Source organism: Etheostoma spectabile, chromosome 15 (genome assembly GCF_008692095.1).
Source record: "Etheostoma spectabile isolate EspeVRDwgs_2016 chromosome 15, UIUC_Espe_1.0, whole genome shotgun sequence".
In the NCBI taxonomy this organism is placed as follows: domain Eukaryota; kingdom Metazoa; phylum Chordata; class Actinopteri; order Perciformes; family Percidae; genus Etheostoma; species Etheostoma spectabile.
Window position 1 is genome coordinate 17,918,240 of NC_045747.1, and position 18,161 is coordinate 17,936,400.

General features: G+C 39.7%; 1 protein-coding gene across 1 annotated transcript in view; it reads right to left on the minus strand.

Annotated features, from left to right (window-relative positions):
* Positions 1-236: 236 nt before the first annotated feature.
* The window catches only part of LOC116702698 (somatostatin receptor type 5), a 22,073-nt gene continuing 4,148 nt past the window's right edge, over positions 237-18,161 (minus strand). The window contains exon 2 of the mRNA XM_032537062.1: positions 237-2,422. Within this exon, the coding sequence (XP_032392953.1) occupies positions 943-2,364 (1,422 nt within the window). The 5' untranslated portion in view covers positions 2,365-2,422 and the 3' untranslated portion in view covers positions 237-942. The remainder of the gene's footprint in view (positions 2,423-18,161) is intronic.

Consider the following 18,161-nt stretch of genomic DNA (forward strand, 5'->3'; position numbering starts at 1 on the left):
GTTTTTTTTAGAAAAAAGTGAGTTTTAGGATAAGATTACAAAAACGTTCCTGCATGAGGCCCATTGTTACTGACCTGTACCTGCAAAGTTGCAAAATATGAATATGTGTTTTTATACAATATCCACTTGTAGAAACTGATAAATGAAACGTTTAAAAAAAAAAGTTATGGTACGGGCAGCACTTCAAGTTAGAGAAAGATTGTGGTGTTGGTTAAATAGAGAAACAGTCAAAAGTGACTTGAAACCCAAGACACAATGCATTAATGAACATTTAACTAAAACTAAGATGTTTCACAAACCTTAACCAAAATGCTTTTGTTGCCTAAAACTAACCACACCTAATGGGAATCAGGATGTGAACCTTGCCTTACGCTCTATACACCCACCATGCACCTTGACCACCTCCCTAAAACCTTCAAACGTAACCCTGACAGCAATTACAGTTAACCCTTAAAACCTGTATAAACACAATGATAGTGGATGCGGTTACAGGCATGAGATTCCTATCCAAAATAAAGTAATAGCATCAATGTTCAGCTAATGTGTAGCTGGTTGCAGTGAATGTTGATTTAAGCTTAACTACAGTTCAATTTGAGCAAATGATTGTCACATTATGGAATGAAAAACGATAGTGACTAGATAGATAGAGAAGATACATATGATAACAGTAAATAAAGGCACAACTTTGTACATTCATATTCATGCATATGTACACAATATAAACAGGAATATATTCTGTATGTTGGTGAAGCTTTAGTACATCCTTCAAATGTTAAAGAAACTTTGAGCAATTAAACAGAAAAAGCTTACTTGTTTTTCTTAAGTCTTCATTATATATACACTTCGAATGGGCTTTTTGCTCTGCTACAAACAGTTCAGTGTTGGCTGCCCTGTGTCGTAATACTGAGTTCACTTCAAGTAAAATGCGGTCCGTCATTTACACTATAAGTAACTTATCTCCAGTGATGTGCTCTGTTCCAAGTTCTCCTCTGGCAGAGTTTTAATGCTCCCATTTTTGGTTCCATTGAGAAGTAGCGGTACAGTCAGTGTTGACCCGTCGGCTGGATCTTTCCCTGTCACGTCCCCAGGTTTGTCCTCCCTGTCTGGGGACGACAGCTCCGTTGCAACTGGAGTCGCTCCTTTCTCGGGCAACAGCGGCAGCAAGCTCTGTGTCTGGAAGCTGCTGTTGCCATTTTGGGCGATTCTGTAGATCTCCGTCATTTCCGAGACGTCTTCCTCGTCGTACTCGTCCTCATCCTTGAATACCCGTCTAAGGCTTTCCCTGGGCTTGAGCACGGCCCTGCCCTCCCTCTGCTCTTGCTGCTGGAGCTCCATGGGCTCGTGGTTCTCCACCTTCCTTGTGGAGCGGCAGAGGGCTTTCCGGAAACCCCTCTTGAAGTTGTCCGACATGAAGGCGTAGACGATGGGGTTGGCGCAGCTGTTAGCGTAGCCGAGCACTACGACAAAATAATAAAGACCCTGATACTCTGACGGCAGCGAAACCAGCAAGTTGAGGATGTTGAGGGCGTAGAAAGGCAGCCAGCAGAAGACAAACACGGCAACAACGATCACAACCATGCGCGTCACTTTTCTCTCCGACTTCCTGCGCTTGGTGGAGGTGGCGTGGACCTTTTTACCCGAACTGCGGACCTTGAAGACGATAAGCAGGTAGCAGAGGCAGATGATAAGAAGAGGGCAGAAGAATCCAACCGTGGAGGTGTAAATAATAAAAGCCGCCCGCCATATGTTGGCTGGCTGTGGCCAGGCGATGTTACAGGTACCCCCTGTCTTCTGGATGTTGGCAAAGATCACCACAGGCAGAATAACAAGAAAGGACAGAGCCCAGACAGTGCCATTTACAACTTTGGCCACCTGAGGGCGCCGCCACTTTGAAGACCGAATAGGGTGGACTACGGCAAGGTAGCGATCGATGCTCATCACAGTCAGGCAGAAGATGCTGGTGAACTGGTTGATGGAGTCGACAGTCATGACCAGGCGGCACATGAAGGAGCCAAACGGCCACGACTGGAGGGTGTTCTGAACCGCCAGGAAAGGCAGACTGAGCATGAAGAGCTCGTCAGCGATGGCTAAGTTCAGGATGTAGATGTTGGTCACTGACTCTATCTTTGAGTAGTGCAGCACAATGTGAATGACCAAAGTGTTTCCACCCAAGCCAATGATACACACGATTATGTATATAAGTGGTAGGAGGACCCCTGCCACGCTAGGACCTAAGGAGACAACTGGGACGCTGGAGTTGGTGGAGTTGGACAGCGTCTCGTTCAGATCGCTGTCGTTAAACAGCAACAGAGGGAGTCCGGGCGAGGGGCTGGGGAAGCTGCCGTTCTCCCACAGCTCATCCATCCTCTTCAGCCCGGGGAGCTAGATGTTCTTCTGTTGTTTCAGCTCTCGCCCATCTGATCTGTCGGGATGGGGAAAAATATCAATTATCAGACTGAATCGTTTCCTACGTTTGTTTCAGCTCTGAAATAAAAACCAAAAAAACACATCTTGGTCTTTTTTTTATTTATTTTTTAAACACAATAAGCTATTTTTACTTCCAATGCCAAAGTGTTGCTGACTTAAAATAAATTATTTTCTTTATTTAAAAAAACTGAACTTTTGCACATTTCAACTTTGAAAACCACCAGGTATGTTGACTCTGTTCTGACAAAAGGTGTTTGTGTCACACTAAGTAATTCTGCCTGGTCATTTCTTCGGATATGACATTGTAGTTTTAAGGGACTTTGACTGTCATACATTTAAGATGTATGGCAGTGCTTGTTGTGGCCAATTTGGACATGTGCTGCATGCATGTAATATGTGTGTGTGTATGTGGTAAGTCTGTGTGAATGGTTTGTTCGCTACATCACCAGTGCACCTGTGTGTATGTGTGCTAATCACAGGTTAGAAAAGGATTCAAGAAAAATAAAATAAAGGATTAACCGTACGGTGATGGCAGACCTTATTATTTGAACCAGCAAGATTTGGAAATGGCTTTGTGGCCTTGTTTTGTGCTCAGACTGCCACAGAGAGAGAGAGAGAGAAGGCCGGGACAGGTCCCATCTCAGAACGGTGTGAAACCGTGTGTAACTGCTTTGAGATCATAGACTGTAAATATTAGGTCTATGTTTGAAATATGTTTACTCTCATTCAGTGGGTGTCTCAGCTCAGGTCACAGGTGATACTCAATCAGCAGAGAAGTGTCTGTATACTCGTGGTAAGAAAACAATTAAAACTGCATCACCGTTTAACGTTGACGTTTGTTTAAGCTGTATTACATGAGAGGGTTTATGGTTACCGACAAAATAAGTGATCTGTATTCATCTTGTGGAGCAAACTGCTCTTCAAATGCAAAAAAAAAATAAAAAATAAAAAGCTGATTTCTAGTCCCTCCCTGTAAACCAGGCCATGGGATTTATACTGTAAAAAAACAGCCCGCAAATATAAACACAAAACTGCCAACTCCATCGTGTTGTAAGTAAGAAAAAAAAAAGTTGTTGTATTCATTAGCAAGATTGCTGTACTGTTTAGTTCAAAAACACCAAAAGTACAAAGACATAGCGGACCAAACGCAAGCTTTTATTTTGAAAAGTCAAAGCTCAGGACATGGAGGGAGGGCATGAGACGGGAGCATAGACTGTACATTATATATAATATATTACATAACAATAATAATAATAACAATATTAATTTAATATACAGTCTATAGACAGGAGGCAAGAGACGGGAGGTCTTCAGGCTGCAGCCATACCCAACTCTAAAAAGGCAGAGCGCTCGCTCCCTGTCAGGTCGAAGATCAAGCTGTTCCACCTAGCCCCCCCCTCTAGAGGCCTGGAGAACTTCCCTTGTATAATCTGGAAGCAGCGTTTTTTGTTGCATTTGCTTTCGGGGTCGTCTTCTTATCTTTTTGCGTCACTTCTTTTTTCAGGGTTTGTGTGTTTTCCTTTTTGCATCGTTTCTGTATTTGCAGCGTGTTTATGTATTTGGTTGTGTTGTGTGTATTTGCATTTTTTTGTCAAATCACTTTTTTTTGTCAAACTAATGAAGTTGCTTTCTTAATTTGTTTGTGTTTTGTCTATTTGCATGTGTTTTCTTAAGTTACAGGGCGTTTGCCCCCGTCAGCCGCCGTACACTTGGGTCTTTTATGCAGTCAAACTCTGTTGGGAGAACTGAGCACAAAGCAATCATAAAATACTGTAATGTAATCAACATGTTTACAATGACAAACACAGGACACAGGCAAAGATAACGCTCCGAGGGCAAGTGGCAGAGAGACCAAAAGAAAAACACAGGAAACAGATGAATTGATGGAAAGCAGATGGGGAAGTGGTGGATATAAAATGATGAGTCAGAAAGGAAACAATCAAAACCGGGTGAAAATGGATGTTTGCAGGTAGATTAATTTAACCATAGCAGCTTTATTTGGTCCTATACTGATACGGCAGGTAAATTAAACACAGTGTGTTCCCACGTGTGGGCAATTTCATTAGCAACCCAGCAGCACTTAGATTAACATGAACTGGGCACACAATTGGGAGTGGGCTTTAGGACACATGGCGGTGAGACTGTGTGGTTTCCGGAGACTCATATTTGGTGAACCTAACAGCTGGTGCACTCGCCCACCCATTCACACAGCCATTTCAATGTAGAAATCAAAAAGAAACAAAAGAAGGACCATTTATTCAGGTTAATATTAACCCAAGGTGACCAGATTTACCGGAACTAAAACCCCAACCGGGACACTTTGCATGTGCCAGCCCAGGTCAGACATACTGTAGGCCCAGACACACACAGTCTGTCTTTTGCCACCAGCACACGTAGGCCTACTGCTCACAACATAATGGGGTATCTCAGTCAATATTCATGAATTTTCTTGATATGTAGCCTATATATCTAAGAAATATTATTAAAAGACATTGAATGAGTATCGTGTGGGACCGACCTTATTTTTCAGAATCAAAGCATTCTTTTGGAAAATGCACCCACTGAACTATTTTTCATTGCATAGCACTAAACAAATTATTTGGATCTGCTGCCACAGGCTTGGACTAAAGTTATGGTAACACTTTACGGTAAGGGTACATGAATTATGAATTCATGGAATCATCAGGAATTGACATGAGTTCATATTCTCTCAGTCATAAACTCATGCATGAACAACACATCAACTAAAGCATCAGGTAAGGTGGGTACATCATTACGCATAAGTTGTATGATGATAATTAACTCTTTGACTGTTTTCTGTGTAACAATATTACTTTCTAAAAGTAACTAAAGCTTATATACAAATGCAGTAGAGTAAAAGTAGAAAGTGGGGTGAAAAAAAAGTACTTAAAAGTGCAGTACTCGAGTACAACTCGAAAGGTCCAATATGTAATACATTTATTATATTAAATCAAGAAATGTCCACAATATTTCAACACATATTAAGGAAACATGCTAAGTTGAAATACTTTATTTTCCGACAAAAATACCAAAGCCAGTGTTCTCCATATTTAAATAAAACATGTCCATATTTTGGCCTGTGTGTTGCCTATTTTGACACCCAGGTTGCCGGACACAAAACGCAAACACGCAAAAACAAGGTGCCGGCTGCAGCGATGGAAGCAGCAACCAAACCAACTGGATTAACAGATATAGATTCATTCTACCCAACCTTTAAAAACTCTGCAGCTTTTTTAAACAGTTGCATAACCAGAGAAGAGGTCAAATATGAGTAGATATTGAAGATGCATGTAAAATTTGGAGATAGCTTAGAGCCCAAAAGGATGCAAAGTTAGCTCATTTCCTCCTAACTTAACAGGTAAGCTTCATTCATTTATATCACAGCTAACGTAGTAATTTGGCGTAAACAGAATGAGAACATGGATCCATCATGCCTTGTTACCACTGTGCAGGCTGGTGGTGGTGGTGTAATGATGTGGGGGATGTTTTCTTGGCACACTTTAGGCCCCTTAGTGCCAATTGGGCCTCGTTTAAATGCCACGGCCTACCTGAGCATTGTTTCTGACCATGTCCATCCCTTTATGGCCACCATGTACCCATCCTCTGATGGCTACTTCCAGCAGGATAATGCACCATGTCACAAAGCTCCAATCATTTCAAATTGGTTTCTTGAACATGACAATGAGTTCTCTGTACTAAAATGGCCCCCACAGTCACCAGATCTCAACCCAATAGAGCATCTTTGGGATGTGGTGGAACGGGAGCTTCGTGCCCTGGATGTGCATCCCACAAATCTCCATCAACTGCAAGATGCTATCCTATCACTATGGGCCAACATTTCTAAAGAATGCTTTCAGCACCTTGTTGAATCAATGCTTAAGGCAGTCCTGAAGGCGAAAGGGGGTCAAACACAGTATAAGTATGGTGTTCCTAATAATCCTATAGGTAAGTGTACATTGTAATGCTGGCTGCACAGATTAGGCAGACCACTACGATTGACTGACACACACACATTGTTAAAATCATACGCTGGACGCTTTATAAGTCTTTCTACATGGGTATAGTTAATTATTGGGCTATAATAAGACCACGTTGGCTATGTAATTGCTGACAACCAGGAAGATTTCATGGTGGTTGGTGTAAATGGGACATTTTAAGGTCCCGACAGGCTTTTTTTGGGACTCGGGACACGCAACTGAAAATTGGGACTGTCCCGGTTAAATTGGGACTGTCCCGGTTAAACCGGGACGTCTGGTCACCCTATATTAACCTTGCTAGCCGTATGGGGCAAGGGATGGCAATGTAGGCCGGTCTGTCCACTACTTTGCTCCAGACTGAAATATGCCAACAACTGAATGGTATGTCATGTACAAATATTCATGGTCCACAGAGGCTACATTTTAATGAACTACTTTGTGTTTAGAGCTAAATAGGAAATGCTAACATGCTAACACACTAAGCTTAGTTGAATACAGTAAACCAGCCGCATGTTAGCATCATCACAGTGAGCATGTTAGCATGCTAATGTTATAATTTAGCTCAAAGCACAGGTGGGCCTAAGATAGCTATTTCTGTCACTATTTGTGACAGAAGGGTTAAGCCTACTACTAAAAAATATACCATCTCAAAACACCCTGAAGCCTGGTACACAATTAACTTTTTTGTCCACCAGCCAAAGGGAATGTTCGAGATTTACAAGCCACTCAATAGATAACCATTGTTTTTTGGCAGGTGAGCGAAGCAAATCTACCTACCACTTGGATTTTTTACCAGCATTTAGCTAGTAAATGGTGCAAATTTTGGACCTGATATCTGTATGGTATTTAATGTATTTCATTACATTTCTGTGTCACTAATTGTGACAGAAGCACACACAAAAAAATGGTGAATTTAGAGATTTGGGTCTTGGTCTCTTTTTGGGCTTTTACACAGGAGATGGGGAAAATAACATGTAAGGGAAACTGTCTGTGAGCTTCATATTATTGTACAAACACAAGTGTGGTATTACTCCACTCATCAAACTCTTGAAAAGGGATAGTGTACTTTCCAAAATGTCACACTGTATATTTCCTTTTTTTCTCTGGGGAAACATTTCCATGGGGAACATTAAAACTGATGTAGAGAAACATCCGTGAAACAATATGCTATTAAGTGTTCAGTGATGCAAAAGACAACATTAAGGTATATGGATTTCATTTCACTCTACATTAACAACACAGCTGTACCACAGAGTAGTCAATATAATGTCCTAATAAAAGCATCATAAGCATTTCATTTCAGAGGTAACATAGTTGACCATCTCTTCTTCCCAAAATGATTAATGTGTCTTTCAGAAAATCAACTGTGAGAAAAACACAGATGTGTCGTGAGCTCATTCAAGAGTTCATCAAACGAACCGACTGAAAGGTTATTGACACCTCGATGGCGACAGCTGCAGGCGACAGTGATTGGCATTCAGCCTCTCTGTCTTCCTGGAGTTCAATTTAAAAGAAGTATGAAAACAGCAAAACAAGAATAACCAACACATGTATTGTACGTCTTTTATGAGACTTGAGTAAATTTGCTTTGATTTCACCAAACTGTCACATTAATCATTTTTCAATATCTTCCTATTGTTGGGACTAAGAACATTTCACATTCATTTTGGCAATCTGGGTCACCATAGAAACCAGAAACCAGCGGAAGAGAAAACCCTGAGACCAGTGTCGTAAATCAAACAGAACCAAATAAACGACAACACGTGGCAGCAAAGCAAGGACAGAGCTTTCTCTTCTCTTCTTTTTTTCAGTGAAAATGTTTCAAAGAGAGAAAAAGATAATTCCACACTTTTGTCCTGGTCCTATAGGTGATGAATGAGGGAGCTAATAAAATAAAATAACAACAGCTCAGCTCAAGGCTTCATGCAGCTTTTGAAGGCTTATTTGATTATAACTAAGATTAGATCAGTTGGATTAGATCCATCAATTGGCTCTAAGTACACTAAGCTGATATACTTTAATTAAATATTAGTTATGGACCAGAAGCTTCTCTTTTATCACAGCAACAATCTGTAAAACCATGACGAGATGTTATTTGTGATTCTCCTTTGCAGTTGTTAATGGTTCAGTACAAATTTCTCCTTCCATTGAATAGTTGATTTTTTCCAAAATGCGTCCCTCTTGTCTTGTTTTACAGCACCGGCAGTGTGACTGCATATGTATAATTCAATTCTAGCAAGTTATTATCATTCATGAATGAAGATAAACCTTTTTAATATTGTTAAACTTGTTTGTGTTTTGCACGCACGTTCATGGCCGTTTTAAACAGAAAATCTCAGTTTTCACCGTCACTAAGTCCATGTAGACTCATAACACAAGAAATGGCTGATAAAGAATAGAAATAGCACAATTTGGACCATTAGTTCTATTTTGAAAGCCTGAAAGGAACAGAAAGATTTTACTTTTGTTCCACTTGTGTTGTCAAGCAGTAAGCCAGAGAGCACACACACAAAAAACACAAAAAAGGGAATGGGTGATCCCATTTACACTCAGTGACTTTATGCTTCTTGGGCGGATTGGATAGCTGATATCACAGAAGCATTCGAGATGAACGTTTGTGTTAGTTTTGGTTACCTGTTAGCTACCTAGTTATTACTTTCTGATACTGTTGTAAAAGCACAAGTTGTTTTTTGTGTTTTTAAGTAGGGTGAACCTAATTTACACGGCAGGAAATCTGAGACCCATTAGTCAGATTTGTGATGCTAACGGAGACGCACGCAAACATTATGTGGCTAAGTGTAAACAAAAGTGGATTAAATCACATCTGGATTTTAATAAAATGGACTCCCGTGTTTGGCTTCCTCATCCAATATTTATACAATACAAACACATTTACCTTTAACACAGCTGCAAAAACCGCCAGTGTGTTTGTAGCCAATCATTTTTTAATGTTTTTGTTTTGCGCATAAAAACCCCTGAGTAAAATCAATTCAATTATATTTTAATTAAATTAGGGACAATTAATTAATGTCTTACATTGCACTGTAGCTGCACTGTAACTTTTCTTCTTCCATTTTATCTATTGTGTATGTGTATCTGCAGTTATTAGGAAAATAATGATTGCTTAAAAAAATATTATCATAGTTAACTTATAATCAAGAACAGTATGTTTATATATACAGTATATACAGTATATTTATATATATAGTATATATATATTTCTTTTTTTCTTGAATTTTTTTATTTCTGTAGGTTATCTGTAGGTGTCTTCTGTTATTTTATTATTACTATCAGCACCGGGTGGGCTGCATAGATATGTATTTTAAAAAAAGAATGTAAAATTGTAGTGCTCTGTACTGTAATGGATTGTAAATTAAGTGAAGGAGTTGCAATAAAAGTTTAAAAAAGAAGAAAAAAAAAACAGATTAACCAGTAATGGAAATATTTAATACAGGAGTCGCAAACGATTAGTAGAATCATCTAAAAAAGAAATTTCTTTCAGCCAAAGCTTAACTGTAGTGCAGCTGTAACATCAACTGTGATAACTCAGAGAAATCCATTGATACATCGCTCATCTCAAAACACCCTGAAGTCTAATATCTGTACGGTATTTGATGGATTTCATCTTGCCTCATTAATCTTCTTTCTAGGGGACCGTTCAAATGTCTCTGAAAGAGGAAATCTATTTTCAAATTGAGGTTCTGAACTGCCGCAGGGTGTCAAGACCTCATCTGTCTCTTTTCTTTGACTGGCGCAAGCGGAGACCAATCAGTGCAGGTTACGTAACCAATACAGCAACATAGCCTTCCAATGTGAATTCTAACTATCAGACTGATAGTGATAGCTTTCTGCACGTATCTGCTTTGACTGGGAAACTAGAGGCTGTAGCTGTTGGAGAAGTAACCCAGAACACTCCATGAAAACAACGTCTGATAAAAGAGGACACCCAGGCGAAAATGATGTGATCTATATTTGAATCTTCGGTCTGCTACTTTTGATTGGTCGGTGGTCTGATCTGTATCAAGGACTCCTCCCTTGTGGTCATGCTGTTACGTGACACAGTTATTCCACTTTGTTGATCCACTGATTCACTCTATACAGAATTATTTGGATCAAAAGCTGACAGATGGAAACAGCTTGAAGTTTTAAATTATTTACACACATCTGCAATATAGAGTGTAAAATCATGTTTTATATACAACTAATTTGCCAAAGCAAATACAATTTGAAGGACAGCCTATGCTGGTGCACTTCTCGACTGAGTCCATCCACACCTGCCACGGCTCAGCACAAGGGCAGAGTGCAGCGTATCATTTGCTCTGCTGAGAAGGTGATTGGCTACAATCTGCTGCCCCTCCAGGACCTGGACGCCTCCAGGACCTGAATGCCTCCAGGACCTGTACGTCTCCAGGACGCTGAGGCGGGCAGGAACGATTGTAGCCGATCCCTCTCACCCCGGACACAAACATTTTCAACCCCCCTTCCATCAGGACCAAAATCTAACGCCTAAGTCCCCTCTTTGTCATGCTGAAGATGAGGCCAAATGCAGTTCAAAAACATGGATTTATTCCACAAAAAGAAAACACTTTAACAATTTCCACACGACAACAAAATACATGACAAGAACAGGGAACACCAAATCAACAGAAGGCGCAGCAAACACACGAGCAACAGAACGAAAGAACCCGACAAGAGACGACGAGAGAACAGGGACTACATACACCAGGTAACAAGAGACAGCTGACACAACAGGTGAAACACATAAGGGTGGGGCAGAACCATCAAACAGGTGGGAAAACACAAGGCAGGAAGTTAAAACAGACAAAACTGGGAAGAAAAGACAGACTTAAAAAAAACAATTGGAAAAACTGACAACAGAAACTAACAACTGTGACACTCTCTGCAGTCAGCCTCATTAACAAAGCCCCGGACCCCCACTGATCTGCCCATTGCATATAGTCTTTGCAAATTTTGCACTTAAACTCTTTTTTTCTCATGCAATGGTTATTTTGTACATATATAGATATATATATATATATCTATATATATATGTGTGTATAATTATATATTTGTTTTTCTGTATTGCTTTCATATTAATGTTTATCATGTTTGTTACGTGTGCACATTTCACAAAGGCAAATTTCACAATTGATTCTGGACTGTTACAGTATTTGGCGTGTAATATAATTTGGATTTCCCAAAATATATCAGATTGTGCAACATGCTTTCCACTTGTAGTGTATACCACAGGTGAGTGTGAGGCAGCAGGGAAAGGACCTAATCAGGGATTTATTATTGACCAAATAGTGGTACATGAGCTTACTGAATAAAGAGGCATGCAGTCAAAAACAGGAAGCCAGCAAGTAAACTTATCTAAAGCAAAGATTCATTATTTCAGGGACAGAGGCTAGAAAGCAATGGCAAGAACCAACAATGATAATCTGTCCGGGAATTCAGCGGAAAGGGGCTATATATACTGCAGGGCTGACAAGGAAAGTCAAAATGAGAGCATGTGGAAACGTCTAAGAGTATTGGTTGGACAGGTAGAGGCATGGCAATAAAGGGGTTTGGGGAAAAGGGAATGTGGCTGAATGGAGAGGCACAATGTAACACTGGCATGTCAGGGAAATATTGTAATTGTGGTTTAATACAGAAAATGTCCGTAATGACTAATTTATTATCATTTAACTGAAAACCACAATCTTTCCCTGACCTTAACCCAAGCGCTTTTTACACCTAACCACCCGACCACCAGCTCACTGTCACCCTATAACTAGGAAAATACTGTAGTATTATACAGCTGGATGTAATTCCAAGAGAACAGGGCTGCTATAACATTGGAGAAAAGCTTTATGCTCGACATTATTTTTTAGCAGGGATTTTCATGAAACAATGCAGCATGATTTTATCTCATTGATAACAGCTTCACTGTTTACTATTCACTCCTGTGACACCGTATCAGAGCTGGAATAAGTTACTGCTAATGATAACCAAAAAAGCTGCTGCTGCTCCACATTCCACTGGCAAAACACTGGTGGTTTTTAACGTTTCACAGAAAACAATGTATTTGTCCCAGAGGTTAGTATTGATTGCAGTCATTTATCTAATATGCATCCACAAAACAAGATACTGCCATTTCAACATATTACCGTAAAATTGAATTGGTTTGGCTGCACCGTAAACAGATAGTCCAGCTGCTCTTCTGTCGTATTTCTGACAAAGTATCTGCTCAACGAGTGTTTGCTGGCTTATTGTGGGTGTCAAAAGTCATTCAAACAATCTTGGACTAACCAAACAATATGTTTTACCAGAAGTGCAGAACAAACTTGCAGCTAGCGGAGCTGCTGAAGGTGAAAGCAGGCTTACTCAAACAAGTGGCCGAGACACAAATAACAAGTACTACAAACGGGAAGCACATTTCTTCAGAGTGAGTTCTGATCCTAGTGGAATAATTATCCATTATTAACACCCAAATGTTTTGCTGTTTCAACAAAACTATTTACGACTCACAGTAAGGTGCTATCGATGATTGTTTGAGAGGTTAAGGTAAGCTAGGTTAGCCTCCTTGTGCTCGTTGGTCAAATGTAGGCTACTTTCAAATTCCTGGGATGTTTCCCTGTAATGAACTGTCCACATGTTTTGCTAGACACTGGCTTTTATCTGACATATTCAAAAAGGGCTCTGCCGCTTTCTACACGTCTACGGGAAATGTCATGGTCAGAAAGATATAACGGTGTTTGCTCTATGAAAGACATTCACAAAGACGAAAACTAAGGACATTTACTTAATAATGTTAACCAAACATAGATTATTTTTGGCACCTATAGCACATTGCGCATGACCGCAAGCCTGTACACATAGAGGCCTCAATGAAGAGAAGGAAGACCATTGCAGCGCTTGGGAGCACTTTAAAAACCTATTTTATACAGTCTGCTTAAAACTAACAGAAGAAAGGGATGCATTCGGCTCGTAAAATAAATGAGAATCAAAATTATTAAAAAAAAAAAAAAACTTAAAAAAAACAAACTAATTTGTTTAAAAATTAATCACGAACAGGGTGAATGGAGATTGTGATTTTATAACGATTAATCATGCAGACCTACAAGCGAGGCAACATTTGTATTTCACACAGGTTTGAACTGCAGCTCGCTGCAGGAGTGGAAATGCCAACATCTTAGCTCAGCAGCGAGCTGAGCATCCATCACAAAGGTCAGTCTTTCACAGCCGGAGCACTTGAAAGGTACAGAGTATTTCAGAGTGGAGCTGCGTCATCCTGACAGCAGCACAGATCAACAGGTGCATTCAGGTACACACCACAGGGCATAGATTTGGCACAATGCTTACTATCTTTTTATGACAGAGAATTATCATCTGAATGTGCAGCTCGCCTTGGTTTTCTGGAGCTTTACAGTACAATTCAGAAAACTTTTGACTGCATGCCTCTTCATTCAGTAAGATCACATACCTCAATTTGGTCGATAATAAATCCCTGTGTAATATTCGATATCAACAACGTTTCATTTCCGAGATTGTTCAGGGATGTCCTTAATTTTCGGCCGGATAGTACGTCTCCTTCTGCTTTCTTTGTGTTGGCAATCTAAACTGGTGGGTTTATGAAGACTATGGGTACTATGGGACTCTGCAGGGTAAAATCCAGACAGCTAGCTAGACTATCAGTCCAATCGGAGGTTTCTGTTGCACGACTAAAACAACCTTTGAACAAACACCTATTCCACCAAAACAAGTTTGAGGCTATTTTGCAGAGGCACGGTTGCTCCTTTCGGCACTCAGCACCGCCCAAGACAGTTGTGATTGGTTTAAAGAGATGCCAATTGACCAGAGCACGTATTTCTTCCATCCCGAAACGTTGTGTGGACAAGCCAGACCCTTCTCCGCAACACTGTGGAGGAAGATCTGGCAATGCGAGACTACATGTGTAACTAAGTCATATACTTACGCACGGTAGTTAAATAACATAACAAATGTACTGATTTGAACCCAAACCACAATCTTTCCCTACTCCTAAGCACGACCAAACTGTGACCGTTTCACAATATTAACCATGAACTGGGATCGTTACGTTTAGGGATGAGGACGTGTTGATCTGCTGCAACTGGGGTAGCTAATTTAGGAAACACACCTGTGCGTTGTATTGGAGTATAGGAACAAACATGTGGTCTAATGGGCTGGAGGACTGGACTGGTTGGTTTTTACGCTTGATGAAAAAGTTAGTGTATCAATAATTAAAAAAAACTGCAACAAACTGCATCAGGCATAGATTTACCACATAAATTACAGGTCAGATTAGATTACAAACCTTTATTAATCCCCAATGGGAAAACTCATGTGCCACCAAATCAACTCATACAGACAACATACGACATTGCCTTCACAGTATCCAACAAATAATACACAATACAACAAATAAAGAACACCATAAAGAGGCATTTGAGTCTTGATAAACTGCTGATAGGTGCTGCATCTAAAACTGAATCTGTAAAAGCCGGGACAAAGAGTGATGAAAACAGGTGAAATCATAGTTTTATATATTTTCTGTGAGGCTGCCTGTTACACCAGAGATGAAAATTTAAAACCACGTTTAATCCATTGTTCCCATCTCCTGATTCACAAAGCCAATCATTCTGCACTGATTTCCCAGTACTGACGGGAATCAGCAGTGAGAAGGCAGGTCAGGGTCATTGTTAAATACATTGGCAGAGCTGTTTAAATAGCGTATTTGTTTAGCTTTCTTTTGTATTTTCTCCTCTTGAAAGCTGAGAGTGAATGTTCGGCGTTTTGCCAAGCAGTCAATAACTGAACAGTTGGGACCTCAGCAGGCGCGAGTGGTGGAAAATGTTATAATATTATTATGGATTACATCAAGGAATGAAGAAACAATGAAGGTTATAAGAAATTGTAGATAAATAATAGATATGGCCTTCATGTTAACATCAGTCTACTACGATCTAAAAGTGCGTGCGTATTTTGCAATTGGACAAATATTGGGCCGTGGCCGTGAGTAATACTGCCCTTAAATATCACATACAAGTATGAGTTTAATAAGTGGGAAAGGTGGATTTATCTGGCAGTAACCGTAGCAACCATACAGATACTTTACACTACATTAACATTTAACTCTTTTACTTTCACAGTGATAATCTGCGTACATGCACTCAAAGGAGTCCTGATAGACACAATAATAAACGTTGAAGAATAAACCCCCAGTCCGCTTTTTCCTAAAATCAGAAAAACCCTGAACATTATCACAGACGTACTGTGTCAGACAATGTCCTCGTGGCGTCCAGTGGCAACAGATTGAAGCTTCCTCTCTGAGTCAGACACACATCTGGCAGCTTATTTATGTGTTGTGCTTTTAAGCAGCGCAGGGAAGCTCACGTGTTTTGTTGCCTTGGACATCCTAATAATTCGAGTAGCTTGAGTTTTTCAAATTTTTGGTATTCAAGCATAGGCACACTAAACTTACAAAAATATGAAACCAAGAAGTGTTTTTACTTTACTTACTGTGGTAATCATGTTGATGCTACTCGTATTGTATTTTCACGGTCAATAAACGAAAATCCATCAGCAGTGGCAGAATTAAGAAATGACCTTCAGATGATGAAAGTATATCTAAATGCATATGAATACATTGTAATGCTTCCATTTCTAAGTCTGCCAGTTAGTTTGGTCATGTATAAAAGCTTTTGTCAGTGTTGGACTTATGCAAGCTGTTTCCTGGAGGCAATCAAACTCTTAAAAGAATTTGTTACAAAATAATAATTTGTTTGATTTCTGTTAGCACACAATACTGACAGTAAAATCAGAGAGATGTTGATAAATTATGCTTAAAAAATGTCAGAATTACATTTGACCATCTCCTTCAGTAAGATGGGACTTTTTTGTTGTTAAATAATTGTCTTATGAGTCTTTCAGGCAATCATCTGTGAGAACAGAACACTGTGTCTGATCAATCTTTTCACATAAGAATATTGAACTACTCTGTTGTCTGAATATGCTGCATTTGTTATCTTTGTGCATTTCACGCTACTTAATTATTCATCTTAAAGTGACTACAAAAATATATTGTTGTCATTTTCATTTATGATACTGTAAAACCCAAATCTGTGCCTGCACTAGGGTTGCAGACACAAATTTAGGGTTACGATATTGATATTAATTTGGATATTTTTAAACATATGTAAAATTACAAAAGTTACGGGAAAATGCATCTTAACAATATTTATAGATTCATAACAACATAGTGCACAGTGAGACTTATAGACGGCTCGGGTAGTGCGGCTGGACCACAGGTCGGTCGTGAATGAAAAATATTCAATCTATCAAAACTCCGAACTCTGTCTGCAAGTGGTATGCTCCATAGGGTTTGGCACTAACATGTGCAAGTGGCACGGTAACTGGCCAATGAAACATGATCATTATAGCGTTTCAAGCAGGCTCTAAATCAAACACAACTAAGCCACACAGTCAGTGGACGGGACGCATAGCTCCATAAAATAAACAAAATATTGCATACTTATAGTGACACTTTCGATATTGCCTTACGTGATATTGCCATAATGATATTAATCCAATGTATCATGCACCCCTTTAAATCCTTTAACTGTTGATAATCAGTTTGTCGGGTTGCACTTGTCCTGGATGACAGATCACACCAAGTTTAGCGATGGCGGATTCACATTTAAACAACACAGGAACCTTCAACAAACACTCTAAAATCAATACTGGAGGATAAGACAACATTTCCGTCATCCTCTCATGTACGTAATAACTGAAGAGGAGTTCATCAACTTTGTCTCTCATCTCTTTTTGCAATATTTGCGAATGACTTAGCTTTACAGATTAAAGTGAGACAGTACATGTAAAAACATTTTTTTACGCACTTCAAGATATTTAGGCTGTTTTGCTTCTATAACATGTCTTCTTTCTGAATAGTGGAAAGAAAACATCCATACTACACATTTAGGTGTTTTTTGGCTACATTTGGTCTGCTTTCTTCCAAATTCAAGAAAAGGTAGCATTACATAATGCCTCATTTGCATATTTGTTTTAGGAACTGTCAATCCCCAAAAAATTGTCTTAGTTTACGTAATCAAAATTAGTATTTATCCTAATTTCTGCAGTATATATTAGATGTTTTGTTCTAGACAGTGATGGTCTGGAAGATGCTTAAGTTTTCCTCTGGTCCTGGCTTGTATGAATCTACGGTGTCTTGTCGGCCCATGTGGACTGGACATAGTTATATGTACAATGATAAAAATGTCATTTATTCATCCTGGGGCTTTAGAGGAGCGAACAAGGCTTCTCCTCCGGGCTTGGTAAGGCAGTGAAACAGCGGCTGGAGGGCTGCGAGGATTGGCATATTGGTGGTGCTCCTGTGGGTGCTGTGCCCCTCTATAGGGCTGCACAATTAATTACGATTTTATGAAGTCGGATGGACTAAATAGACCCAGTGAATACACAAGCAGCTCCAATCCTGGCTTTAGCTTTAAGCTTTTCTAAACCTATTCTGTCTTGTACGGATTCTCTGTGTGAAGTAGATGCCATTCTCAAGGGCTGAAGAATCAAGATAGAAATATCCTGTTCACCTTTTATTTTCAGCTTCTTTATCAAGAGGAGAGGGATAAGACATGCACCTTTTAATATAATTGAGATGCATACACGGCCAATCTCATGTCTGAAGGAGTGCCTGAGGTACTGTTAGGATTAGGCATCGAG